Genomic DNA, 27,030 nt, shown 5'->3' on the forward strand with positions numbered 1-27,030 from the left:
CAGACGTAATTGAAATTTCCAGTTTTACCTGGATAGTATTTCAAGTTGTTCAAAGCTCTGCAATTCATAAAGATTGGCAGTTGATATATTTAAAATATCTTACCCATCCACTCCTTGATCCATTTATTTATCTTTGCCTCTGCCTCAGCACTGATTAAGTGCTTATCTATCAGTCTTCTGGCGTTTGTTATTACTATTATTACTGTAAATAATACCTTACCTGACCAGGACCACAGGAGCTGTGTGCGTCTTGACAGTCCCCAAGGGCCCCCGATCCCCTCAATGCCTACCTCACTGTCGCCTCTTCCGTTGTACCCACATCTGGTGGGGGAGAGTGGGGACACTCACCTTGGTGAACTGGACTGACAGAAAAGGATCAGCTTGGCTTGTGGGAAACTGTCACATATCAAAAACAACTTTGCTTTTATACCGAGAAGAAAAACCACGGTGTGGAAGCCACAGACCTCTCTCTTCTAATAATCCAATTTTTTTTTTGATGAGTGTGTATGCTGATAATCACGGGGTGGGGGGGGTTCTCATAGTTTTTTTCTTCTCTCTCTCTCTCTCTCACTCGCTTGCTCTGTTTCTTCTCTTCTTGATTATGAGACTTAAACGGAAATTTTGAAATTTTGGGTTTTTTCTTTGCCCTTTACGAGTCATCTGAAAATATGATTTCTTCCCCTCACTACAGAGGTGAGAGGTATCAATGAGATAACAAGGCTCATGAGAAACCACAGTTTTTAAAACAATTGTGTAGAGTTAGAAAAAAAGGGAAAAGAACTCAAATAAATCACAGGGGCTTCTCAGGCAAGTAGAGATGCCACCCCATGAGTGAAGGCATATGTGAGGGTCTCTGAGGAAAGGGAGAGACGAACTACAGGCTATGCATGGATGGGAAATGCCAGGGAAATAAATGAAATAGGGTTGCATTTCCAGAGGCCTTGCTCTGTCCAGGCCTGTTTACCCTTAAGTGGAACTGACATGGTCATCACGCTCTTACTGCCCAAGGATGAGGAGCTCTGGACATTCTTGCAACCCATCTTCTGAGGTTGAGGGGCATAGAAGTTAATTTACCGAGAAAAAATGCAGGGAGTCCCTCCCTACCCCCGCACAATTCACAGAATCCAAGAGTCTGGGAATCACTCCCAGAATCCACTGAACATCATTGAATGAGGAAAGGGAGAAAAGTCTTGCCTCATTATATCTCATGGCCTGAGAACTCTGACCCAGAGGCTACCCTACCAGGAAGGTCCCAACCAGGCCCCAGTATTAATGTATCCATCCTCGCAAAGCCTGGAGAGGCCCGTTGGGATACCAAACTTCTCATGGTCAGGTACATCATGTTCTGATGCTTCTGAGGCCCTCAGCCTTTGTAATTTTCTACTCTGACAAATCCCAGTTTCTAAGGATTTAGTATTCCAAATATCCACCATCATCCCCATAGCTGACAGTTATCTCAGATTTTCCATGTGCCAGGCACAGCACTGAACACTTCTCACAACTAATCATGTTTAATCCTCACCACAGCCCTTGGAGATCCATCTGTCATCACGGCGGTTATACATATCGGGAAAACGGAGACATGAGGTAGTCCGGCAATGTGCCTGGGATCACAGAGCTGGTGAATAGGGGCCCTGTGTCCCATCGGTGGTGGAGTTTGAAACCCCCATGTTTCCTTGAGCACAATGGTCTCATGTTTTAAATTCTAGGCTGCAATGACAGGGAGGTTCTGAGATTTGGAGATTCTTCTGGGGGCTTGAAGGTTTCAGGTTGTGCAAGACTTGGTGGCTGCATTTCCTCACCTCAGTGAGCTTTCCCTCCAATCAATGGTCAACAGGTGTGAGCAGCCCTCGGGCTTCTCCAGATAAGCCATGGCTGAGACTCTCTGCCCTTAGCACTCCAGTGCCCTGCAGAGCCTAGAGTTCTGCCATCCAATGTCTACTCCAACCCATCTGCAAGACTGGCTTCAGGCCTGGGGAACAGAAATTGGGAAGAGCTTATTCACATAGTATAAACCTCCTGTCCAAGACCCAACCCCTTCACTTCTTTTTCTCCCCATTCCCTCCCAAGTTTTCAAAAGAAGGAGAGCCTCTTTCCTCCACTCAGACTTACCTTTCTGGAAAAGTGCAGAGGGGCCTGGTGGCCTGGCTTTGTAAAGACAAGAAAAAAAAAAAGTGAATAGAGAAAAAAGACCTAAAAAAAAAAAAAGCCAACAACAATAAAGAAAAAAAAAAAAAAACACCAAATCTCCCTACCATTAGTTCAAAACAATTTCACTGGTTGAGGCGTTTGAGGTGGTAGGATATGTCTGAGACCCAAAGATGGCCCATGTGTGCCAAGCAGCCACGGGAGGCACCAAGTGGGGTAAGGTCTCAGGCTGGAGGCCTTCAGGGATCCTGCATACAGCAGGAGCTTAAAAGATGTGGCATGTGGTTAAGAGCAAGAGATGGGGTGAGGAACGGGCTTGTCAGGAAGGAGTCTGACTTTACGGATGTCCCTTGCTCCTTGTGGACTTGGGGGGTCTGAACTATATAACTGTAAACCAGGTCAGTTCTAAAAGCTGAGGCCCCATTCCCTGCCCCAGGACCTGTTCCCTCCTGAGAGAGGGGGCTCTTTTTTCCCTTTCAGAGTCCAAGGTGTGGGTTGCATCCTCCCCACAGGGCCCCTACCCATCCTCTCACTCTGTGAGAGGAGCACCAGAAAAGGAGGGAGAAGGCTGAGTGAGGGGTGATGCTGCTGCTGTTGGGGGCCAGGACTCATGCACAGCGAGGACCAAGGGGTCAAGTGGGCAGAGGCCAGGGTCACCACCTCTCTGCACTGGACTACATCCTCTCGCAGAGGAGGCTTCTATGGGAGAGGGGACAGGATTAAATAGAGAGGCTGGCGAAAGTCTGCAGAGAAGTGGGCCTTTGACAAAGATTTGAAGGAGGTGAGGGGGGAGTCATGTAGATGATATCTGAGCAATTCAAGAGGAAATAGCCAGTGCTAAGATCCTGATGTGGGAGTGTGCCTGATCTGCTCAAAATATACCAAGGAGGTCCGTGTGGTTAGAATGGTGCAAGTGAGAGAAACAGGGGTAGGAGGTGAGGTAAGACAGGGGACTGGGGGGAAGGGCATTGAACCATACAGGACCTTATAGCCCATGGTAAGGACTTTGGCTTTTACTGAATGAGCAGGAGGCCATGGGAGGGTTGTGAGCAGGGGAGAGATGTGAACTGTCATAGGATTTAACAGAATCCTTTTGATTGCTGAGTGTAGAATGGACTGTAGGAGTGAGGGTGGAAGCAGAGGCGTCAGTGAGAGAAAGGCTACTGCAGTAATCCATCATCCACCACTGATGATGGTGCTGGCAGTGGAGGGAGTGGGAGAGGGCATATTTGGGAAATACAGCAAATGGAGAGCTGACAGGATTTGCTGAAGGATGACAGTCTTAGGCCAGACCAGGACACAGACGAAGGAGTTCCTGGACTACTTAACATCTTGAAATTTTAGGTGAGAAAAAAAAAAGTTCTATCTTGTTTAAGCCCATATTATTTTGTGTGGGTTTCCCTGTTATTTGCAACTAAACATATTAGTTTCTGGCCATGACCCTATCCTGGACACAGACCTGAGGAGGGGAGCCTGCCGGGAGAACTGCCTTTCTCCTAGGGATGTTGTGAGTCAGAACCTTCCATACAGTAGGTGTCCAGAAAAATCCTCCCAGGATGGAGGGAGAACGTGTCATGTTCAGTGGACACAAGCTACAATTCCGTTCCCACAGGAGGCAGGGTTTCAAAGTAAGAGTGGAAAGGGAGTGAGAGGAGTTCATTAGATGACCAAGAAGGAGCAGTACTCTTGGAGGAAGGAACAGTAGGAGTAGAGACCCGAGACAGAAAGAAGGGAGCTGAGGCCACTGTGGGGTGTGGAGTTTGAGTCAGGCAAGAAAGACAGGGCTCTGGTTTGTAATTACATTAGTCAATGTCTGCCAACATGCTCAACCAACTCCTGGATGCATACAGTCATCACTCAGTGTTTCTGAGCTGGAGTTAGAAAAAGCTAATCTTCCCCACAAAGCTCTGACTCTCATTTGGCCATTCACTCAAGAAGGATGCCAAGTCTGGAGAATACTGAAGATGATAATCAGGGGCATTCTTGGCTAGTGGTACCGCTCAAGAAAAGGCTCGGAGCTGGGTCGAGCAGGCCCAGCAACCGCGACAGGAGAGGTCCGTTTTGCCTTCTTAGGTTTCACACGAGGATGCAATCTAGGTCTCAGGGGCTCTGGGCATTCACACTCCGGGGGCAACAGGGAGTCACAGAGGATTCAGGAGAATGTAAATTCATCCATCACCGACTCGATGGACGTGAGTTTGAGTGAACTCCGGGAGTTGGTGATGGACAGGGAGGCCTGGCGTGCTGCGATTCATGGGGTCGCAGAGTCGGACACGACTGAGCGACTGAACTGAACTGAAATTCATCCATCAGAGGTGTACTCTTCCTAAGGGCTGCCTACATTCTACAGATCAGTGGCCTGATCACCCTACAGCTCAGGCGGCCTACGCACTGTCCTCTTCTCTGGCCTTCTTATTGGCTGTTCATCTCCTTTACAACACCTAAAACATCCCAGTTGGTTCTTCTCTTTGCAGTCCCGCCTCCGGGTCCTTCTACACTTTCTGGCTTCGGCATTGGTTCATCCCGTTCTAGCACTGCCCTTTGCGGTCTCAACTGCTTTCACTCTGGCTCCCCCATTGGCTACCTGGCAGCTCTTCCTTGCTACTTCATCGCCCACCCCATTGGCTCTTCCCCTCCCCTCCCCGCTGAGGCTGCTGACACCACCTCCTGTTCATCTTTTTTAGCCTCCTTATTGGTTATGTCTGCCCTGGCACCGCCCCTTAAAGGCGTAGTGCACACTTACAAGACTCTCCATTGGCTCACTGCAGCTATTATCGTCATCCTTCCTTACATCACCGGCGCGCGGCTCCCCATTGGCTCCTCGCTGTCTCTCTCTTCCGTCCCACTACCTACGCAACCTACGGATCTCCTACTTTTCTGGCCTTTCTGTTCGCTCCCTGCTGCCCCATCGCCTGTAGCCATTCCACTTTCCCCACCACCCCAGCTCACACTTCCCCATTAGCTATCCTACTTCTGCTCTCTTCATCCAGGGCCCGCACCCCCCACGCATCCAGGCCTCTCCATTGATTCCTCGATCATCCCGCCTCGTACACCGCCCACTCTCGGGCATCCCCATTGGTTGTGTGCTTCCCCTGCACGCGCTTCATCGCCTACGTCACGCATGCGCGGATCCCCATTGGTTCTCCGCTATACCTGTCTTCGTTTCACCGCCTACGTCCCCCGTGAGTCGTAACCCTCCCCCGCGCTGGCCTTCCCATTGGCTGCCCGCCCCTTCAGGCCCTGCCCCCGCCGGTCCCGCTGCCGGTGCCGTCGGTGCCGCCGCCGCCGCCAATATGGCGCGCACGGCCCCTGTGGAGCCCCCGCTGCGGCATCCCGCGCCCCCCTCGCTGGCCTCGGGCGAGCCCCGCACCTCAGTAGAGGCAGCGGTGGCCCCGCGGAGGGTGCTGTTCGCCGACGAGGCCCTGGGGCTGCCGCTGGCGCAGCTGCGCCGCTACCGGCCGTGGGGCGGGCCCGGGGCGGGCAAGATGGCGGCGGCGGCCGGGCAAGATGGTGACGGCGGCGGGGCTGAGGACGACGATGGCGAGGATGGGGATGAAGGGGAGGAGGAAGAGGAGGCTTGCCCCGAGCCCTCGCCGTTGTGCCCCGTTCCCGCTGGCGGGGGGTTTTACCTGGTGCCCACATTTTCGCTGCCGCCCGCGCCGGGCCGTCTGGAGCGCTTGGGGCGCGTCATGGTGGAGCTGGAGGCGCTGCTGCCGCCTCCCGGAGCGGTCCCCGGGGGTGCCGGGGTGTGGGTGCCTGGGGGGCGCCCGCCAGTGCTGCGAGGGTTGGTCCGCGTGCTGAACCGCTCTTTCGAGAAGGTGGTGCACGTGCGGGCCTCACACGACGGCTGGGCTTCCTTCTGCGACCACCCAGCACGCTACGTCCCGCGCAGCCCGCCGGGGGCAGGAGCGGGAGGACCAGGAGCAGGAGATCCCATCTTGGATCTGGGCCTTGGCCTGGGCCCTGGCCAGGTGTCCGCCTCCTCGCCCGACGACGGTGGCCGCACTGACCGCTTTGCCTTCCAGCTGCCCTTTGCTGAGGGCGCGGGCGATGGGGCGCGCCTGGACTTCGTGGTGCGCTATGAGACCCCCGAGGGCACTTTCTGGGCCAACAACCACGGCCGCAACTACACAGTTCTGCTCCGGATTGTACCCGCTCCCATACCCACTGATGCCGAAGGGCTGCTCCAGCAGCAGCAGCTGGAGCCACAGCCCGAGTGCCAGGGCCCCGTGGAGGCTGAGGCCAGGCAGCTGAAGAGCTGCATGAAGCCGATGAGGCGCAGGTAATGTCTGCCAGCGCCACCTCCGCCAACGCAGGGCTGTGTTTAGGATGGAGGACAAGCATTCCAACAACCCTCAGGCCTGCTGTCCAGGACAGGGAGGAGGGCACGTTCAGTCAGTCAGTCAAAGAGTAATGGAGACCAAACGTGCTAGGCTGTGTTTTAATTACTGGGGTTTCATTGATTTATTGAGGTCCACTGTAAAGCCCTGAACAAGACAGACATCTTCCCTGCCCTCAAGGTTCATACAAGCTTTTATAAGCATGGTTTGAAAAAAACCCACAGGTATATAAGATACATAGGATAAGATTAACTGCTGAGAGAAAAGTAAAATAGAGTAAGGGGATAGTTTGGGAGGGAATAGCTGCTTTAGGCAGGATGTTTGGGGAGGGCCTTTGAGGGAGTGAATCCTGGATGCTGGTAAAGAGTTATGTACAGATATGGGGGGTTGTAGAAAAGGGAACAGGGAGGACTTTCTGAGGAGGTGCTGTTTTAACTGAGCCCTGAATGATAAAGAGGAATAGCTATGCACATATGATGGGAGCAAGGGTGTTCTAGGGAGCGAGAACAGCAAGTGCAAAGGTCCTGAGCTGGGAATGAATCTGGTATGAATGAAGGATAATGTGCTGGAGTGAAGAGAACTGCAGTGATATGGTAGTGTGGACCAAGGGCGTTGCCAATGGGAGGCGGGGGAATCTGATCCCCATTTGATGGAGCAGGAGGCCAGGGTTCCAGAGGGGGAAACTGGTTGAGGAAGTGATGGTGCCTGGCTTTTCCAGTTCAGCCATGTCTGACCTTGAAGCCTGTGCACTCTTTCCTGCTTCGCTCTAATATAGTCTGATATCTCCTGTGGACTTGAGGGGCTGCGCCCCTGCTTTCACAGGCAAGCAGTGCCTCTGGCAGAGGCAGAACCAGATGGGCCTGGACTGGAAGCTCTTGATTTTTGTTTTTGCTGTACCACCTGTGACGGACCATTCAGGTCCTGGGAGAATGAACCCGTTAACCCCAGAAGGTCTTGATATAAGATTCTCCTATCAAGTCGCGAGTTCTTCAAGAGTAGCAGCTAGGCCTGATTTTGAGGAGAACCACTTAAGTCTAACCTGGGATAAGTAGATTCTTTGTGCACTTGTGGGAAATGCATGCATTTCCCCACTCTTTGGAGGACTGGAAATTGGAATGGGAAAATGCTTTTTGGATCTTGTATATGCTTGATCAGAAGCCTCTGGCTGCAGCAAGATGTTTGTGATTCTGGCAAAGTCTTAGGCTGTGAGTAGTTTGAAAGGTCTAGCTTGGGTCTGGTGCGCAGATGTGCCTGGGTAAGTGAGCAAGCAGACAAGTACCCACTTACCAACCAGTGAGCCCCACAGTAACCTGAACAGGGCAAGCAGCAAGGCTGAGCAGTGAGTGGATTCTGACATCAGTGCCTGAGTTCAAATCCTGGTCCTGTCTGTTAGCCTTGTGACCTTGGGCAACTCATCTCAGTGCACTGTGCCTCAGTACTCTCATCTGGAAAACATAATTATTGCACCTGCTTCACAGGAGACAAGTAAGAGCATTCGGAACTGAGCCTGGCTTTTAGTGGGGCCATATAGGTGTCAATATTAATACTTAGGGAATCACAGATGGTTTCTTGGATTCTGTTCCCCATCTCTGCTCTGCTCGTCATCAGCTGTGTAGCCTTGCATCAGTTTCTTCATCTGTGAGCCTCAGTTTTCCCATCTGCTAAAGGGATGTGACAGTCACTTTGGTGCTTGGATTGGATGCAGCAAGCATGGGCAAGGTAACTGAAGCATAGTGGCAGCTTCGAAAGATTGACAGTGGCCAGCATTTACTGATCTCTGTGAGAGCTTCGAGTTTGTTCTCTCTTGAGTCCTGCTGTGCATACTGTGTGCTGTAGATGCTATGATTATGCCCATTTAACAGAGGGGAAAACTGAGGTAGTTCAGAGAAGTGAGCCAACTTGTTCAAGTATACTCAGCTAGTGAGTGACAGGACCAGGGAGGAGAAGTAGGGACTTTTAAAAAACTACTGTTCCTCTTGAAGGCCTGATAGGATTCAGGGCAAATTCTACATTTTACTCCTGGTGTTTCTGTGTTTCCAGCATGTCTTGCTTTCCTTTTATCTTTTTTTTTTTCTTTATTGATCTTAAGTGTAAAGCTCAATAGATTTTTACATATGTACGCCTTTGTGAAACCATCACCTAGATCAAGATAATTGAGTTGTTCCAGTGCCCCAGAATCACCCTCATTTCTGTCAGTTTTCCCAAGTCGTCATCCCAGGCAGCTGTCGTGGGAGCTCTGTCTAAGACGCGACAGTTTGGGTAGCAGAGTTTGGTCATTTTAGAGTGTGAAAGGAAGGGAACAGAGAAATCAAAAGCTTGCAGGGCCAAGGTGGGTGGAGAGGGTGTTTTTCTTTTAAAATACATGGGTGGTTTTAAGGAGAAATTGAAGCGGCCCGTTCAGACAATTGTTTTGGTATCTGGCCCCAGGTCTGTGGTTCCTAACATGACTTGTGATATTATTTTAAGTGGGCAGATGGCTTTTGATAGCTTCTTTATCTTGATCTCAGCTCTTGCAAAGGGGAGGTTGGTGCTCACTGCAAGATCAGCGATGATCAGTGATAAGATTTTCTTTGTAGGTCGGTGGCTTTCTTGGCGAGTACATTTCAACTTATTATTGTTTTAAAACCTGGGTGCTGCTGGTGACATGGAGCGCTGTTGAAGAACAGCCACTCCCTGCGACCCAGCCCTCTTAGGAGATGGTAGAGGATCTTAGGGGCTAGCCTTCTGCGGGAGCCCTGTCATAGACGGCTTGCCATTCAGAAAGTGTTGGCTGCAGGCCTGTTGTGCACCAGCACAGCCACATCATGTTGGGGCATGGGAGAAGTCTGTGCTAGCCCTTGGGATACAGCTCAGAAACTGAAATGGCTGCATTCCTCAAGTTGCTGGACTAGGCTTTTGATAACCCTCAGGCTTAGAGATGACCCATCAGCAAGCATTTATTGAAGGCCTGCCATGTGCTGGGCACAGTGCTAGGTTCAAATAGGGCAAAAACTGCAGACTGATGCTAAGTTGTCAAAGGGTTGGTGGTGGAACTGGGTGGGAGGGGCAGGGATGGAGGGCTTGTTGAACAAGATCTGGCAGAGACCCTGCGGAGTATTTGCGTGCACAGTCTTATCTAACCCTTTCAATGTTCTCTGTGAGAAAGACTGTTTTGATCCTTCTTTTCTGGATGAGCAAACTGAGGCTCCCAGAGTCCAGAATCCCAGGGCCGGTGTGGGGAGGAGAGGCTTCCAGGTCTGCCTCGGCTTACACCCTTGGGAAGTGTCCTGTTCCTCTTAAAAATAAAGACAAGGAAGGCCTCAGCATGTCCTTTGAGCACCTCCTGCCTTCTCCCCCAGTCTGGCCTCCAGGTCTACTTGTTTCACCTCACGCCATCCTTTGCCTTCTGAGCTTCTGTCACTAGGGTCTTTGCAAGGTGCTTTGCCCTTTCCTGCCTCAGAGCCTTTGTCCCTGCTGTTTCCCTCACCAAGAATGTTGGTCCTGTGCCCCTTGCAGCTCCTCATTTTGATCCTTCAGTTCCCCTCCTGGAAGCCTGTCTGTCCCAATGACCTCAGGCCCAGGTCTTTTTATAGCACTGATCAGCCAAGCAGGCAAGCCCTGATAGAGACTGTCATATAGCAGAGCAGATGAGCATTTCCACAGATCCAGGATCACTTTCCACCTTGCCTGGCAGTCCTACTTTATTCTGAGCCACTCTTGTCTTATCCCTAAAGTGACTCTTTTGAATGTTCTTTACCTTCAGACTTCCTGCTTCAAAAAAACAAGTAGAAACCATAAGAGTGGAACTCCCTATGACTTGTAGCCCCCAAGCCTGCAAACTGATTTCCCACCTTTGTGTTTCCTCCCTTAGGCCAGTCCCCTGCTTACACTCTGTGTTCCATTTTTCTGCACCTTGCTCCAGAACCTGACATAATCAGTTACACTTTCTCTTCTGGCAGCTTTTCACTGCCCTCCTTGGCTGAGCCTCTCTATTGGCCTTTATACATGCCAGCGTCTCTACTGTCTTAACCATATGCCATTTGACCTCACTTCTGTCCATGCTGCTCCTAGTTAGCACCCAATCACCCTTCTCCCCTTCACTGTTGACCTGTCTCTGAAGAGGTACCTACACCTCTCCACTCCTGCCCCTGCATCTACCAGATTCCATAGGGGAATTTTGTTTTCTTGAAGTGGTTGAACACTCCTATTTAAAATACTTTCTTTCCTTGCCTTGGGACCACCCTCTGCTGCGTTTCCTCTGAACTCTCTGGCCCTTCTCTTTCTCTGCTCTTTTCTTCAGCCTCATATGTATTAACTCAGTACCTCTACTTGGCTGATGTCCCCAAGATGCCTCAAACTCTCCTCATTCAAGATTGACTCCATCACCTCTTCCATAGAGTCCTGAGCAGCCCCTTACTCCCCCACCCCTCCATTGCTCATTTTTCTTATAAGCATCCTAAGCCCTCTCTGATCCTGTAGTCTGGGCCAAGGCCCCTTGTTCTAGGGCATTCTTTGCTTTTCTGAAGGCCCTGGCCTCAGTTTGTAGTGAGACGTTCATTAGGGGATTATTGGATGACCCTTTCTGCCCTGCTAGACTGTAAGCTCCGTGAGGGGTAGGGACATGGTCTGCTTTTGTTCACCACTGTATTCCCACAGTGCCTGGCACTTAACAGGTGCTCAATAAATGTTTGTTGAAAGAATGAGTGTGAGTATCTTTTTTTGATATCTTCCTGCACACTGAATTGTAAGCCTCCTAGTCAGATTTGCTCACCATTTTGTCTCCAGGGTCTGTCCCTGGGCTGATGCACAGTAAGGCCTCCATGATTTTTAGGTGTACCTGTAGGCGAATGAATGGGGACCTGACTTGCTATCCGAGTTAGCAGTTGGGACATCAGAACAATCAAAGTTGAAACAGGACGGGCCAGGGGTCATCTTAGTTGTCTAGAGAGTGAGGATTTTAGTGGGAAAGTGATCCTCTTTTATTCCATGGAAAACTAGTAGGGCATCATGGTGGAGGATGTGGGCCTGAGGCCACATTTTATGAAAATGGTACAGCTGGAATCTGAGCTGGAAGCTCCTGCTCTGGCACCCCAGGTCTCAACTGCTGTGCCAGGCTGGGTGATGGGTCTTACCAGCTGGGCAAGTTTCCTTCCTCTTTAGAGCCTCAGTTTCTTTCAGTGGGAATTTGGATGGGAGTACTGTTGGTTAAGCACTTTAAAGGCAATTTCCAAATATTTCCTCAATCTGCCAAACAGCTCTCTGAGGTAGGTATTACTATTACACCCTCTTCACAATGAGGAAACTGAGGCACAGAGAGGTTAAATAACTTGCTCTAGGTCACACAGCTGGTAGGTGGTAGAGCTGGGGTTATTCAAAACTACATGTCATGACCCTTTATTGAGATGTGAGATTGGTTTACTCGATTCCAACAAACATTAAAAAACAGCATAGAAAATAATGAGTGCATCACAACATGTAGTAAAGGTAAGTGTTCAAAGAACAACTGGTTTTCAGATATATGTCTATATATTTACACATGTATGAGCGTGTACTGGGTTATGATGTAAAATGTATCTCACTGTGGGTCACTGCGAAGTGAATAGAGGCATTGCTTTAACAGAAACTCGTAGCACAATAAACTGCTCAGCTTCCTCCCTCCACCCTACTGGGTTGTCCGTAAGTTCCAGAACTGACACACACAGCTGGGGAAGGCAAAGCAGTGCCCCACATAACTTGGCTTTCTCAGCCTCCTTCAAACCCCATTCTTTTCAGAAAGCAGATGGCTCACGGTAACTGGGATTCCAAGTATCTTGGGCAAGTTTCCGAAGCCACCTGTCCCCTTGGAGAGTCAGCATTATCTTTGGGCTGACTGCATGGGAGCTGGGGTCTGCTGAGTTTCCCTTTGGGTTTCATTGCATGACCCACTTTGGGCTGGCCAGGTTCTTTGAAAACACGAGTGTTGGTGCTCTCAGAGGACTTGGGTGGTGGTGGCAGTGATGTGACATCCCTAAAAGTCTGCTTTGCTCTTCTCCATGGTTCTCCACAGGGGTTGTCAGCCATCACTTGCTCGCTCACTGTGACGATGCACTTTTTTGTTCTGTCTTGGCTGGCCTAGGCTGGGGCCCCCAGCAGCTCTTTCAGAAACCCCACCCCCAGTCTCAGCTGCCATCAGGTCAGAGGCCACTGAGTCTCCTGATGGCAGGAAGACTTCTCAGGCCCAGGAGACAGGCGTGCAGGCCTGACATGGCCCCTTCTAGGCCACACTGTCTTGACTAGCTGTCAGAAGAGCACCCAAGATGCCCCCTGATCTGTGTGCTCCAGCTTGTGACTGCTCATAACCCTTAAGGTGATACCATGTGGCATGTGTGGGGTTGGTGCCAAAAGGGCAGGTTTCCTTCTCAAAAATTAGCAAGCACACTGGAGGTACAGTTTTGTTCTTAATCTCCCTCTCCAGTTTTCTAAGAACCCCTCTTCTCTGTTACCGATTAGTGAGTCAGTATACATTTGTACTCCCATTTCTTTTACTATCCTCCTTTTGATTAAAATCCTAGCTGCCTCCAAATATTTACTGTGAAAGACAGTTCAAGGATAGTTTTTTTTTTTTTAGGGCCCAAAGTTTTCTTCAAAATGGAACCCTCTTTGGATGTTATCAGAGTGGTGTGTAGTTAGTAGTTAGTGTGTATAGAGAGTTCCTTGAGCCTCAGTTTCTGCATTTGCGAAGTTTCTGCAAAAGGAAGGGTATTGCTTTGAAGGATAGATATGAAGGTTTTCAGATGACTTAAGTGTATCAGTGAAAAGGGTCCACGGTGGAGGAGGAGAACGATGTTTGTGCCTCCTGCTTTCATTTCTCTGACGTCAGAGGAAGGGAGAATGAACTGTATACTTCTGCTGACTTCGTGGATCTTGGGATTGGCTGAATTGCTTGACCCAATTTTTGGATGTCCCCCCTCTTCTCACCTTCCCCGGCTGTGGAAGAGATGTTCTAGGGGCAGAAGGATTGTTATGTCTTTGTTTTTCTTCTCTCTCTTCCTTCAAATGGACCGTGGAGTTCTTTCCTTGCTGGTTGCTGCATCCTGAGTTCCCCCTCTTATCATATACACCCAGGGCTCTGGAGTGGCTTTTAGAAGTCTGATTGTTGTGTACATGCACTGGGCCAGATGGCAGGGGAAGGCTGGCTTAGTCCTGCCCTGGAAGGAGGGTTGCCTCTCTGTTTGTTTGTGGGTCTTCTTAAGGATGCTTGAGAAGACCCTGGAAGATGACATTTTCTTTAATGAAGGACTACATTAGCCAAAGAAGTCAGCGGAATTTGCGTTGGGCCACAAATCCAAAGACCTGGATTTTCAACCTACTCAAGGGACTGGTGCAGGACCAAGCCAGTTTGCTCCAAATCCCCCTTTCTATCCATGAAGTGCAGGAGATGATGGCTGAGCTCCTAAAGTCACCCACTCCATGCCCTGTAGTCTCTGATTCTGGGGAATGTGAGCCCCAGTCTGTGGAGAAGGACAGATGGTCCTTTCTGGATCTTCCAGACTCTAGATCCATGTGCATTGTTCAAGCTTTTTATTAGCACCCTCCCCAAGGGTGCTAATAAAAAGCAGTTCTTTCAGCCATTTCTGTGTCTGGTGGTCTCCTAGCCACATGTCCCACAAAGGCAGGGAAACTGGGAATGACAGTGTGGGCAAAAGGCAAATTGAAAGCAAAGCTTGAATGAAGATGGAGGGAGGGGTCTTGTCCAGTATTGCTGCTTCCTATCTTCTCTGGAAAGGATTGGAGATGGGGCTGTGGTAAGATCCCAGCCTCCCTCATCAGTTTGTTGGTTTAGAGCACAGACTTAGGAGCTGAAAGGCCTATGTTTCTATCTTCACTGCATGACTGAGCTGTTTACTTGGCTTCTGTTTCATCATCTGTAAGATAAGGATAATACTGTCTACTTCAAAAGAATAAAAGTATCTCATAGGGTTCTCATGAGAATTAAGTGAATACATGTGAAGCTATGCTACGAAGTACCATAGTAAGCACTATATTCAGGTCAGCTAGTGATAATTCTGTTTCTGTAGGTAATTGTGAAGATAATCAATTATATGTTTTCAAAAAAGTTACAACCACTTCCGGAAGTGTCAATATCATACTGTTACTTCTTAGAAAGAAAAAAGCTCTGAGCTATTGCCTCAGCTCTTCTCAGATCTCCATAAGATTTTAGTTAATGGTTCCCTCATTGGAAACAGCTGATACTCATGAGAACAATGATTTCCGCATGATCCTCATGCCCTCACTTGTGGTAGGGACTGGGTGAAATACACTTGGTTTCTGCTACTCAGACCTTGGGGTCAGACTTGTCTGGAAAAGGAGGAGAAGACCAAAAAAATATCTATTCAGCCCCTGCTCTGTGCCAGGCCCTGGTGTCTGGCTTGAAGTCCTCATTTCCCATGACTGCCCTGTGCTTGGCGTATACATCCTGGCTCCTCTGTGCTCCGTTTTAAGATGAGGAGGGTGAGGTTCAGGAAGGTTAAGTATCCTGCCAGGCTGATACAGCAATGGGTGGAGGGTTGGCAGAGGGACCTAGGCCTCTGCAACCTCAAATAACTGCCTTTTCTTCTGACCTTCCTGTTTTCCATTTGCTTCCTTCCTTCCTGTTGCTGTTTCCTGTGCCCCACAGTCCTCACTTGCCATTTCTTGGAAAAGATGGTTTCCTCCACAGCCAGAAATATACCCTAGAGAAATAATCCAAAGCTATGTCCTGGCAACCCACTCCAGTATTCTTGCCTGGAGAATCCCAGGGACGGGAGCCTGGTGGGCTGCCATCTACGGGGTCGCACAGAGTCGGACATGACTAAAGTGACTTAGCAGTAGCAATGATGCCTGCTGAAGTCTCCTTTGCCAGAGCAAGATGAAAGAAATAACCTAGCTGCCCAGTAGGAAGGGAATGGCTATGTACATTAAGGTCAGCCCATGTGATAGGAGCAGTAAACAGCCATTTCAGATGGTTACAAAAGTATATAATTCTGCTTCTTACTGTTAAGTGGACAAAACAAGCTGCAAAATTATGCCTGTAGAATCTAAATGATTCGTAGAATGTGTGGAATGAAATTTTCCAGAACAGTAATGGTGGTTGCCTCTGGCTGATGCATGACTTTCCTCCTGCTTCTTTACACGTTCCTGTATTTCGTCAGTTTTCTACAGTGAGTGTGTAGACTTTATGACCAGAGGATAGAGAGAGACAGCAGAAGAGAAACTGCAGCTATCAGGTGAGGGTGGGCCAGCAGAGAGGCTCAGAAAGTGCCGGTAGGTGGCAGAACTGGCCTTTCAGGGCATCAGATCCATGCATTCTCTCCTCCGCCCCACAGGCCTAACGAAGAGCTGAAGATGAAGAGTGCGGACGATAATACCCCTGCTGTGGGTAAGCAATTGGCAGGCTGTGGGAGTTTTAGCTTATATTTACTATTTCTATCTTCCTCTTCTTTCTCCATAAATTAAGAGGCACCCTCTGCCTTAGATTGTCACAGAAAGCTTCAGAGGCAAATCGGACAACTGGCTAGAAGCATTTATTTTCTTAATCAAACCAGGCCAGTTCATATACTTGCCTGGCCCCAACGCTGTCCTCCTCTTTCCAGCAGAGCGTCCTGATGTCCAGGAGACAGTGGGTCCCTTGGTGGCCCCCACACCTCTCCGTCCGTGGCCCCAGATGACACTTCAGGTAAGCAGACCTGGCAGCCTCTGGATGAACAGCCCAATGAGAGGCTGGGTGGTGGGGGCTGACTTGCTCTGGGTCAACCCTAGGTAGAAGTTTGTTGCTGTTTAGTCGCTAAGTGGTGTCCGACTCTTTGAGACCCCATGGACTGCAGCACACCGGGCTTCCCTGTCCTTCACTATCTCTCGGATTTTGCTCAAACTAATGTCCACTGAGTCGGGGGAGACCCCCAAGTCAGAACTTGGTGGCAGAAGGGTAGAATGCAGTTATTTGTCTGGGCTTATAGAAATGTCATTTGTTTAGCAAATATTTATTGAGTGCTTGCTCTGTGCCAAGCACTGTTATGGACACTGGTTACACAGTAATGACCAAAAACACTGTCTTCATGGGGCTTACTTACATTTTAGCAGAGTGAGACATAATAAAACAAAGTAGTAGTTAAAATGTATTGTATTTTACCAATTAAAAAACAAATTTTAAAAATATGGTATTTTAGATGATGAGTGCTAAGGAAAAAAAATAAAGGGATAAGGAGAGAGAGTATGTTGGTGTGTGTGTGGGAGGAGGGTTTAGAGGAGGGGAGATGTTTGCTCCCCTTCAGATTGGGTGGCAAGGGAAGGCCTTAGTGGTCAGTGAGATTTGAGTGAAGAGCTGAAGAAAGTGAAATAGTGAGGCATGTGGATAACTAAGGGAAGAACATCTCAGGCTAGTGCAAAGTTCCCAACCGGGGCTGTGGCTAATATGTGTGAGGAGCAGCAAGGAGGTCAGTGCAGAGGGGCAGAGTGAGTGCAGGGGAGCGGCAGGAGGTGAGGTGGGAGAGGTTGGGGAGGACAGATTGTGTGGGACCTCATGGGCTGTGGAGAGGACTCTGGCTTTTACTCTAAATGGCAGGGGAACAGAGTGGGGCTGTGATCTGACTTAGGGTTTAGCTGGTTCCCTCTGGCTGCTTTGAGGAAAATAGACCGTGGGGTTGAGGGCAGAAGCTGGGGGACCCTTAGGAAGAGGAGGTTACTGCAGTGGTGCAGGTGAATGATGCTGGTGCTGGCAGGGAGAGAAAGAGATTCTAGAGATGTAAGTGTGTGTGTGTGTGTGTGTGTTAACTTTTTAATACAAAGATTTTCAAGCGTATCAAAGTAAAGAAACCAGGAATTCCCTGGCAGTCCAGTGGTTAGGATTCCATGCTTCCACTGCACAGGGCGTGGGTTTGATCCCTGGTCAGTGAAATTAAGATTCTGCATGCCATGCTATGCTAAGTCACTTCAGTCATGTCCGACTCTGTGCGACCCCATAGACGGCAGCCCACCAGGTTCCCCCGTCCCTGGGATTCTCCAGGCAAGAACACCGGAGCGGGTTGCCATTTCCTTCTCCAATGCATGAAAGTGAAAAGTGAAAGTGCAGTCGCTCAGTCGTGTCCGACTCTTAGCGACCCCATGGACTGCAGCCCAACAGGCTCCTCCGTCCATGGGATTCTCCAAGCAAGAGTGCTGGAGTGGGACGCCATTGCCTTTTCCTCTGCATGCCATAGGAGCAGCCAAAATAATAATAATAATAATAAGGAAACTAGTATAAGGAATGGAGAAGCAATGGCACCCCACTCCAGTACTCTTGCCTGGAAAATTCCATGGACGGAGGAGCCTGGTAGGCTGCAGTCCATGGGGTCGCTAAGAGTCGGACACGACTGAGCGACTTCACTTTCGCTTTTCACTTTCATGCATTGGAGAAGGAAATGGCAACCCACTCCAGTGTTCTTGCCTGGAGAATCCCAGGGACGGGGGAGCCTGGTGGGCTGCCGTCTATGGGGTCACACAGAGTCGGAGACAACTGAGGCGACTTAGCAGCAGCAGCAGCAGTATAAGGAACCCACATATACTTATCACCCAGCTTCAACAAATTTTAGCACATCCATTCCTACTTTTTCTATACTCCACCCACCCCTTCTTCTCGCCTTCCCTATGAAATTATTTTGGAGAAGATTTAGACATTATGTCATCCACAAATACTTCAGTTTGTATTTCAGAAAATTAAGCACTCAAAAAAAAAAAAACCCCACAATGCATCATTCCCCCTCAGAAGATTAACAGTAATTCCTTAGTATTACCAAATATTTGGTCAGTGTTCAAATTTCCTTATATTGTAAGTGTTTTAGGGTTCAAACAAGGTCAACACATTGCATTTGGTTGATGAGTCTTTTAAGAATTTTAAATCTATTTTACAGTTGTAAAATTGTTTGTTGACGAAGACTTGTTTGTCCTATAGAGTTTCCCACGGTCTGGATTTGGCTGATTGCATCCACGTGGAAACACATTTCTACTTAATTTTTATTAATTTATTCTATTTTATTTGATCTAATATTAGATTTAATTAATTTATTAAACTATTAATTTTTATTAAATAAATTTATTAAATCTGTTATTAAAGTAATTTAAATAGAATCAATTCTGTTTACTTCTATTTCCATTTTATTTATTAGCTGGAATTCTTCTCTAAAGAAAAGCTTTCTCGCATCAACTATTTGGCTACCTTGAGCATATATACACTGAGGATGTATATAGTTTGTATAGAAAGCTGGATAAATATTTAAAATTTTCCCTTTCATTTACCAGTTTTCAGAAGAAATGAACACCAAAGGTGACCAATTAGGGATTTAAGTTTTGGGGTGACATTATTAACTCATGAATTTTAAACATATTTGATGAGTTTCAACCCATCGCACCTATTTATTTATTTTGATAATAAATTTAACTGCTTAAGTTGAACTGTCTCTGGCCAGTGGGAGTTTATTTTCATTGGCTCCAGACTTGTTTTGACACATCCCCAACATTCTTTGAGCACTTTCTCACATTCTGGTATGTCAATATGTCACAACCTCGTCTTGTACTTTTCCTTCCCCAGACTTGAAAAACAGTCATTTATTTCAGGATCCCTGATTCCTTTTAGTGGAGAATGGTATTTAGAAACCAAGATCTGGGAGCTAGGAATGCTTGTTGCTACTAGACTGGTCATTGTTTCTAGGCCTTGTCAAAAGACAGTGCTAGGAAATACAATTTTTTTTTAAAGAGAAAATATATGAATTCGTATGGATGTCCTGGATATGTTTTGGAGGTCAACCAATAGTTTTTACTGATAGTTGTTCATCAAATATTGGTGCCCACTGAATTCCTCAGCTTTATGATCTGCAGGAAGTCCCCTTTTATTCCATCTATTTTAATATAGGCATACTCTTTGGAGTTAAGGAAATTATAGTTCTTTAAGGAGTTTTCATCTGGAAACACTTGTGGGGCTGGATGTAGGCTGTCACCAGTTCTCACTGTCTCTGCTTGTTTCCCTGCCTCCCCTGCCTCTTCATTCCCTTCCCTTTCTCTCTGCTCCCACCTCCCACCATGGTTTCCAGGTTTCTGAAGTTACAGTGACTGGCAGACCCTCAGAGGAAGGTGATGTCACCAGAAGCAGCCCGCCTGTGACTTTCACAGAGGTTCCCCAGGCACCGGCCATCAGGATTCCCCTCTCTTCTTCTCTCTGTGGCCTGGGTCGCTCTCCCCGGGACCAGGCCTCGGGGCCTGATGCAAGTGAGGGGGCAGCTGGGCCTCTCCTGGAACCGAGCCAGCGACAGATGGAGGCTACGTGGGAAGTATCCAGCGAGAATGGAAGGGGCCGAAAGGAGCCCATAGTGGGAGCTGTCATGGACAAGCCTCCTGGGGGGCTGGAGGTCGTGAGTGGGTTGGAGGAGCTGCTTGGAGAGGACACCATCGACCAAGAGCTGGAGCAGCTCTACCTGTCCCACCTGAGCCGCCTGCGGGCTGCCGTGGCTGCTGGTGGGGCGGGAGGTGGTGGGGAGGGGTCCATAGATGGAGGGGTGTCCCCCAGCCATCCCCTGGGCATACTCACAGACCGCGACCTGATCTTGAAGTGGCCTGGCCCTGAGCGGGCCCTGAACAGTGCCCTGGCTGAGGAGATCACACTGCACTATGCCCGGCTGGGGCGCGGTGTGGAGCTCATCAAGGACACCGAGGACCCTGATGAGGAGGGGGAGGGGGAAGAGGGGCTCTCCATCATACCCTCCAGCCCAGAAGGGGACACCCCTAAGGAATCACCTCCAGAAATCCTCTCAGGGGCCCCTTCTTTGGTAGCCACTATGGGAGATGTGTGGCTCCCATGGGCGGAGGGTTCTGGATGTAACAGCCCTGTGGCTCTGGGTATAGAGGGTCAATTCAGTGGGGCTCCAGAGAAGGGGACAAGCAAGGACTCTGACTCTTTGCATGTGAGTAGGATGATATCTGGGGTGACTGGGTCCTCAGGGGCCACAGAAGCCCAGATGGAGTTTACCACTGAGTTGGCAGACAGGCTGATTTCTATATCTGGCCAGGAGCCAGCTGCTCTGGTCCTGCAGGGGCGGCAAGATCTCTCCCTCCTTGGTCCCTTAGGGACTGAAGTCTGTCCTTCCAGCCTGGCCAGGCCCCATGTAAGCCCCCAGGATGAAGGGGGTTCAGGCCCAAGCCTTGAGCCCCCAAAGAGGTCTCCTACCCTAGCAGACCCTGCAGAGAGCGTGTGTGTATTGCCTCCCCAGCTCTGGGGACCCCTGACCCAGACTCTGGGGGTCCTAGCTGTGCTGGTGGTGGTCCCTGTGGCTCTGAACAATGGTATGTCCCTCCTGGTGCTTGCACTGTGCCTCTCTCTGGTCTGGTTCTTGTAGGAGCTGCTTGTGAGATGAGCAATAACAGGTTTCCCCTCTCTGGGGAGGGGCAGCCCCTGCATCACCCCCCCCCTCCCCAGAGGGTTCAGATGGGTTGTGTGGTCTGTTCAGTGAACAGTCCTTTGCTTCTGAGAATGCTTGACTGGAGAGAGACCTCTCTGTCCCTCAGCTCTCCAGTGAGCATGGGGTTCCCTGTGGCGATACCAGTGGAGAGAAGTGGCATGGGGGGATGGTGTAAGAACTTGCAGAATGGAATTTGGCATGTCCTCCCCTCCCACCCCACCCTCAAGCCTGTATTTATTTTTGTATAATTCTCTGGTTGAGGGAGAGTGGTCATGAGCTGGTCTTGGGGCACAATTACCCAGAGATGTATTTATTAACAGCCAACCTGTGCAACCTGCTGGAGCTTTATTTTTAATTTAATTTATATAGAGTACCTATTATTATACGCCACAATAGAACTCTATGAGAAACAATGTGTCTTGTTGTGCAGTGTTTTCCTCTTTGGGCCTAAATGTGCAGGGTGGCCACGTTCTGTGGAAGGACCATGGTGGACAGTGGGTGGGGGTGGATGGGTGGGGTGGGATGTGGTCATACCTGCTGCTGCTGCTTCAATATGTCCTTGAGGATCTTTGTCATCTCACCTATGGTACTAATATGTAGTCTGGTGGTCTTGCGGGAGTGGGGGCAGATCCTTTGGTCTTTTCCACCTTCTGCCAGGGGTGGAGGAAGAATGGTGGCCACATGAGTGTTTGATGTCACACATATGACTCTATGACATGTGGCCAGCTGTGGATGAGGGGATATTGGTTGTGAATCAGCCACAAGGTTTTGAGGTTAGTGAAAAAAAAAACAGCCTTTGACACACAGGGAGAGCCCTCTGCCCTCAGGATTGGGATGGCTTCAGAAAGGACAGAGGACTTAATGTGTCATAGTTGAGTTGCTGTCCAAGACATTGCATTCTAACTCAAAACTGGAAACCCAGAACCTTTGAAAGAAAGGATAGATGTATATACTGCATGCAAATGAAAAACTCTATATAGCAAAATAAAACACCATATATTTATTTACTTGCCTCCACAGCAAAACTTTATGTCATCTTTCTTTAGTCCTTCTCCTCCAGGGCTCCAATGCTTTTCTGAAACAGCCCCAGTTGGATTTTTTTGCCTAGCCACTTCAGCAAAAGTGCTGAAGACACTGATGATACTCACATTATGCTATTGACAGTCATCTCAGACCTAATCTTACTTAATTGATTGACAGTATTTGACACAGTGGACCATCAACTCAACCTTGAAATCCTTTCTTCACTTGGTTTCCAGGATACCACACTCTTGTAAGTTTTCCTCTTTCCCCACTGGCCACTCTTCTAGAACAGTACCTGGCACATTTTGAGAGAAATAAGTGAACAAACAAATGTATGTGGGGAAATACAGAGACATGGCTAGAGAACTTAGCCGATCATTCAGTGGTTACAGCTCATTTCATCTCCACAAGTGTTGATGTGTGCTCTGCTCTAGGACATAGAGGAAAGGGCCCATGGTCTAGTGGGAGAGACAGACACAGGGGGTTAGTACCACAGTGTGGTTAGAGCATTAGCAGCAATGGATCCAGTGAGCTGTGGGGGCCCTAGGACAGGTGCTCAGTCCAGTGTAGGGACTCTGAAAGCCTTCTTGGAGGATGTGGTGCCTGAGCTGCATTTTGAAAAACAAGAAATGGGAAGTCCCTGGCGGTTCAGTGGTTTGGTGCTTTCACTGCCACAGCCCAGGTTCCATCCCTGGTCAGGGAACTAAGATCCCATAAGCCGCTTGGCACAGAAAAACAAATAAAACTAACAACAACCCTCCTTCTTCCCTACAAAACAAGAAGGAATCCACCAGGTGATGAAGGGAAGAGAGGGTAGTCCCGTCAGAGGGAATAGCATTGCTGAGGTCAGGAAGTAGAAAACAGCTTGTTGTTGTTCAGTTGGTAAGTTGTGTCTGACTCTCTGTGACCCCATGGACAGCGGCACACCAGGATTACCTGTCCCTCACCATCTCTCGGAGTTTACCCAAGTTTCTCTGCCAAGAAAACAGCTGTGTGTGCTAAGTCACTTCAATCATGTCCGACTCTTTGTGGCCCCATTGACTGTAGCCTGCCAGGCTCCTCTGTCTAAGAGATTTTCCAGGCAAGAAAACTGCAGTGGGCTGCCATTTCCTTCTCCAGGGGATCTTCCCAATCCAGGGATCAAACCTGTGTTTCTTGTGTTAGCAGGAGGATTCTTTCAACACACTCATATTTCACCTTTTAATGAGCACACATAATTCACCTTTTAATGAGGATACTCTGACTTTGTTAAGTATCAAAGTTTAGACATGTGCCCTTGGCCTTCCACTGATGTGATAATTTGCTCAGTGTCCAAAACAGAAACATTATGCCAATTGGGCTGAAAAATTAGGTAAAATGGACAAATCACTCGCAGACATATAATTTGCCAAAACTGACTCAGATGGCTTCAGTGGCAAAATGCTCTGAGGAATAACAATAATGTGTAATAATTACAATAATAATTCCAATTTTATAAAAGCAATTCTATATTGTAGAAAAAGAGGGAGCATTTCTAATTCACTTCATGGGACTTATATAACCTTGATACTAAAACCTTCTGAAAAAAGAAAAAAAAAAGAAAAAAAAAAGAAAACCTTCTGAGTGAAAAAAATATTAATGAGATATTAGAAAATAGATGTGGGACTTTACTGGTGGTTCAGTGGCTAAGACTCTGCACTCCCAATGCAGGGCCCCAGTAACTAGATCCCACATGCCGCAACTAAGACCTGAAGCAGACAAATAAATATTAAAAAAGAAAATAGATGTAAATGTTTTAAACTAAATGAAAACTTCCTGTCTTTGTTCAGGCTACTATAACAAAATAGTGTAGACTAGGTGGCTAATAGACAAAATCATTTATTTCTCATAGTTATGGAGGCTGGGAAATCCAAGATCAAGGTGCTGGCAGATTTGGTGTCTGGTGAGGGCCAACTTCCTGGTTCATGGGCGGCTCTCTTCTTGCTGTGTCCCCACACAGTGAAGGAACGAGGATGCTCTCTGGGCTATTTTATTAAAGCACTAATCCCATTCATCACGGGCTTCCCTGGTGGATCAGCTGGTAAAGAATCCGCCTGCAATGCGGAAGACCTGGATTTGATCCCTGGAGAAGGGAACAGCTACCCACTCCAGTATTCTGGCCTGGAGAATTCCATGGACTGTATAGTCCATGGGATCGCAAAGAGTCAGACACAACTGAGTGACTTTCACTCTCTCTTTTTCAATCCCATTCATGAGGGCTCCACTTTCATGACCTTGTCACCTTCCAAAGACCTCCTCCTAATGCCCTCACACTGAGGATTAGGTTTCAACTTGTGAATTTTGAGGGGACACAAACACAGTCTATAGTTATACTGAGCGACAAACACACACACACACAGGATGCCTGCTATCACCATTTCTGCTCAGTATCGTACTGGGGGGCCTAGTAAGCACAGTAAGGCAAGGAAAAGAAGTACAGAATTGCCATTATTTGTAGATGATGCGTGTGTGCATGCTCAGTTGCTTCAGTCGTGTCCCACTCTGAGACCCCATGGACTCTGTAGCCCACTAGGCTCCTCAGTCCATGGGATTCCCCAGGCAAGAATACTGGAGTGGGTTGCCATGCCCTCCTCCAGGGGATCTTCTTGACCCAGGGGTGGATCCTGGGTCTTCTGCATTATAGGCGGATTCTTTATCACTGAGCCACCAGGGAAGCCCCATTTGTAGATGATACCACTGTATATTTAGAAAATTCAAAATAGTCCATGGATAAATTATAAGAATTATTAAGTGTTTTATATTTCTGGGACTTCCTCAGTGGTCCAGTGGTTAAGACTGTGCTTCCACTGCAGGGGCCACGGATTTGATCCCTGGTGGGGGAACTAAGATCCTGCATGCTGTACGGTGAGGCCAAAAAAAAAAAAAAGAGAGAATTCTAAGATTTCTGATTTAAAATCCATATTTAAAAATCTACTGCTTTTATATGCTAACAACAAAGAAAATTTTAATAAAGATACCATTTGTGAACTTCTTAGAAATTAACAAAAGAAGCCAACATTCTTGGGAAAAATATAAAACTTTATAGAAAGAAATTTTAAAATAGTAAATAGATAGACGTATTTATCGAATGGAAGACTCAATGTCATAAAGCTTTCAGTTCCCTCTAAACTGTTTCATAGGTTCAATACAAGTAAAGTCATGATTTCAATAGATATTGTGTCTGTGTATCACAACAAGATAGTTCTTAAATTTATGTGGAAGTTCCAACAAGCCAGGGCACCTATACTTATTCTAAAGGTATAGCAATTAAGATGGTGTGATACTGCTGCAAGGGTAGACAAATAGACCAATGAAAGATAGTAGTCTCAGAAACAGACCCACTTGTATGTTGGCAGAGAATATGTGGCCAAGGAGGTACTGTGAGATCAGACTTCCCATATGGTTAGATTTCTAATAAATGGAACAATCTGTTTTCCATACTGAAAAAAATGAAATCGGATCCCTACCTCACAATACAAATAAAAATAATACTAGATGGATTGAAAACCTAAATGTGAAAGACAAAAGAGCTTTAAGACTTTAATATAGTATAGAGGTTTTTCTTAAGACAGAAAAAACACTAACCATAAATGACAATGATAAAACATTCAATTACATTAAGAATGTCTATTAATCAAAACTACCATAAAGAGAATGAAAACCACAAATTGGGGCACAAATTGGGAGAAGATAACTGAAACACATTTAACTGATTAAAGGCTCAAACGTAGAATATATTAAAAACTACAAATAGAAAAACCATGGAGAAGGAAATGGCAACCCACTCCAGTATTCTTGCCTGGAAAATCTCATGGACAGATGAGCCTGGTGGACTAGTGTCTGGCATCGCAGAGTCGTACACAACTTAGCAACTGAACAACAACAACACACAATCAGGCAGATGGTGATTTGGGGAAATAGTTCTTGATGGAAATGTGACATAAAATGAAGAGTGAAGTGACCTAGCAATATGGAATACAGAGTTTTGTAAGAAATTAACAATTGTGTATAGAATAATAATTGCAAATATTCAAACAATAAAGTCCATGGCTAAAGAAAAAAAAAAAAAAAGAAAAACCAAAAGTGACATGAAGTGTGTAAATAGTTTATTCGTAGAATGGACTATTGTGCAATAAGAATGAAATATCTATGAATACATGGAACAGCCTGGATGAACCACACAGATATGCTGTTGAGCAAAAGAGTGAAATCGCTCAGTCATGTCCAACTCTTTGCGACCCCGTGGACTGTAACCTACCAGGCTCCTCCATCCGTGGGATTTTCCAGGCAAGAATACTGGAGTGGGTTGCCATTTCCTTCTCCAGGGGATCTTCCTGACCCAGGGATTGAACCTGGGTCTCCCGCCTTGCAGGCAGACGCTTTAACCTCTGAGCCACCAGGGAAGCCCAAACATAAATGCTTACACACTGTATGACTCACTCACACAAAATTCAAAAACAGGTGAAGTGAATCCATTACTACTGGTAAAATTACAAAGAGAATCAAGGGAATAATAATCGTCAAGTCATAATAGTGTTTACTTCTGGAGGAGGGAAGAATATGATTGGGAAGGGATCCAGGGGACTTCTGGAATGTGGATAATGGTCTACTGCTTGATCTGGGTGGTTGTTCATAGATATGAAATTCATTAATATTCATTAAGATGTACATTTCTCAAGTAAAAAAAAAACACCAAAGAAACAACTAAAAATGCAGTGAGAAGTAGGAGTAATATGATTCTCTGGGACTCCTCCACACAGGCTCTGAGCCACCCCAATTTCCTTGTCTAGACCACGAAGTGTAGACTACTTCCGTCAGAACCTCCTCTGGAGTCAGAGTCCTCTTAACCATCAGTCTTGGAAGTTACTGACGTTCCCTCAGCCCTGTCTGTGGAAGTCATATTTGCAGAAATTGTTTATTCTTTATCTCCTGACACCAGCGGTGGTGTGGGGATACCTCTCTGAGGGGATGGATCAGTTCAGTTCAGTTCATTTGCCCAGTTGTGTCTGACTCTTTGTGACCCCAAGGATTGCAGCACACCGAGTTTCCCCATACTTCACCATCTGCCAGAGTTTGCTCAA

At 47.6% G+C, this 27,030-nt stretch overlaps 1 protein-coding gene and 1 long non-coding RNA gene across 5 annotated transcripts; one reads left to right on the forward strand and one right to left on the reverse strand.

Moving 5' to 3' along the window:
* Nucleotides 1–1,492: 1,492 nt before the first annotated feature.
* Nucleotides 1,493–5,912, reverse strand: LOC129639160 (uncharacterized). Its single transcript, XR_008708231.1, has 3 exons — nucleotides 5,778–5,912; nucleotides 2,113–2,148; nucleotides 1,493–1,972 (listed from the first exon to the last, which is right to left on the reverse strand). It is a non-coding gene; the product is annotated as an uncharacterized LOC129639160 (long non-coding RNA).
* PPP1R3F (protein phosphatase 1 regulatory subunit 3F) lies at nucleotides 4,986–21,320 on the forward strand. 4 transcript variants are annotated; one of them, XM_055564103.1, is made up of 4 exons: nucleotides 4,986–6,430; nucleotides 15,812–15,864; nucleotides 16,079–16,161; nucleotides 19,547–21,320. In XM_055564103.1, exons 1-4 carry the CDS (start codon nucleotides 5,442–5,444, stop codon nucleotides 20,843–20,845), a joined length of 2,424 nt encoding a protein of 807 aa, XP_055420078.1. In that variant the 5' UTR covers nucleotides 4,986–5,441; the 3' UTR covers nucleotides 20,846–21,320. The 4 variants fall into 4 exon arrangements, with proteins under 4 accessions (XP_055420078.1, XP_055420079.1, XP_055420080.1 ...); XM_055564104.1 differs by having other exon boundaries at nucleotides 16,082–16,161; XM_055564105.1 differs by lacking the exon at nucleotides 4,986–6,430 and adding an exon at nucleotides 12,957–14,957.
* Nucleotides 21,321–27,030: the final 5,710 nt, after the last annotated feature.

The sequence above is a fragment of the Bubalus kerabau genome, chromosome X, assembly GCF_029407905.1.
Source record: "Bubalus kerabau isolate K-KA32 ecotype Philippines breed swamp buffalo chromosome X, PCC_UOA_SB_1v2, whole genome shotgun sequence".
NCBI lineage: Eukaryota > Metazoa > Chordata > Mammalia > Artiodactyla > Bovidae > Bubalus > Bubalus kerabau.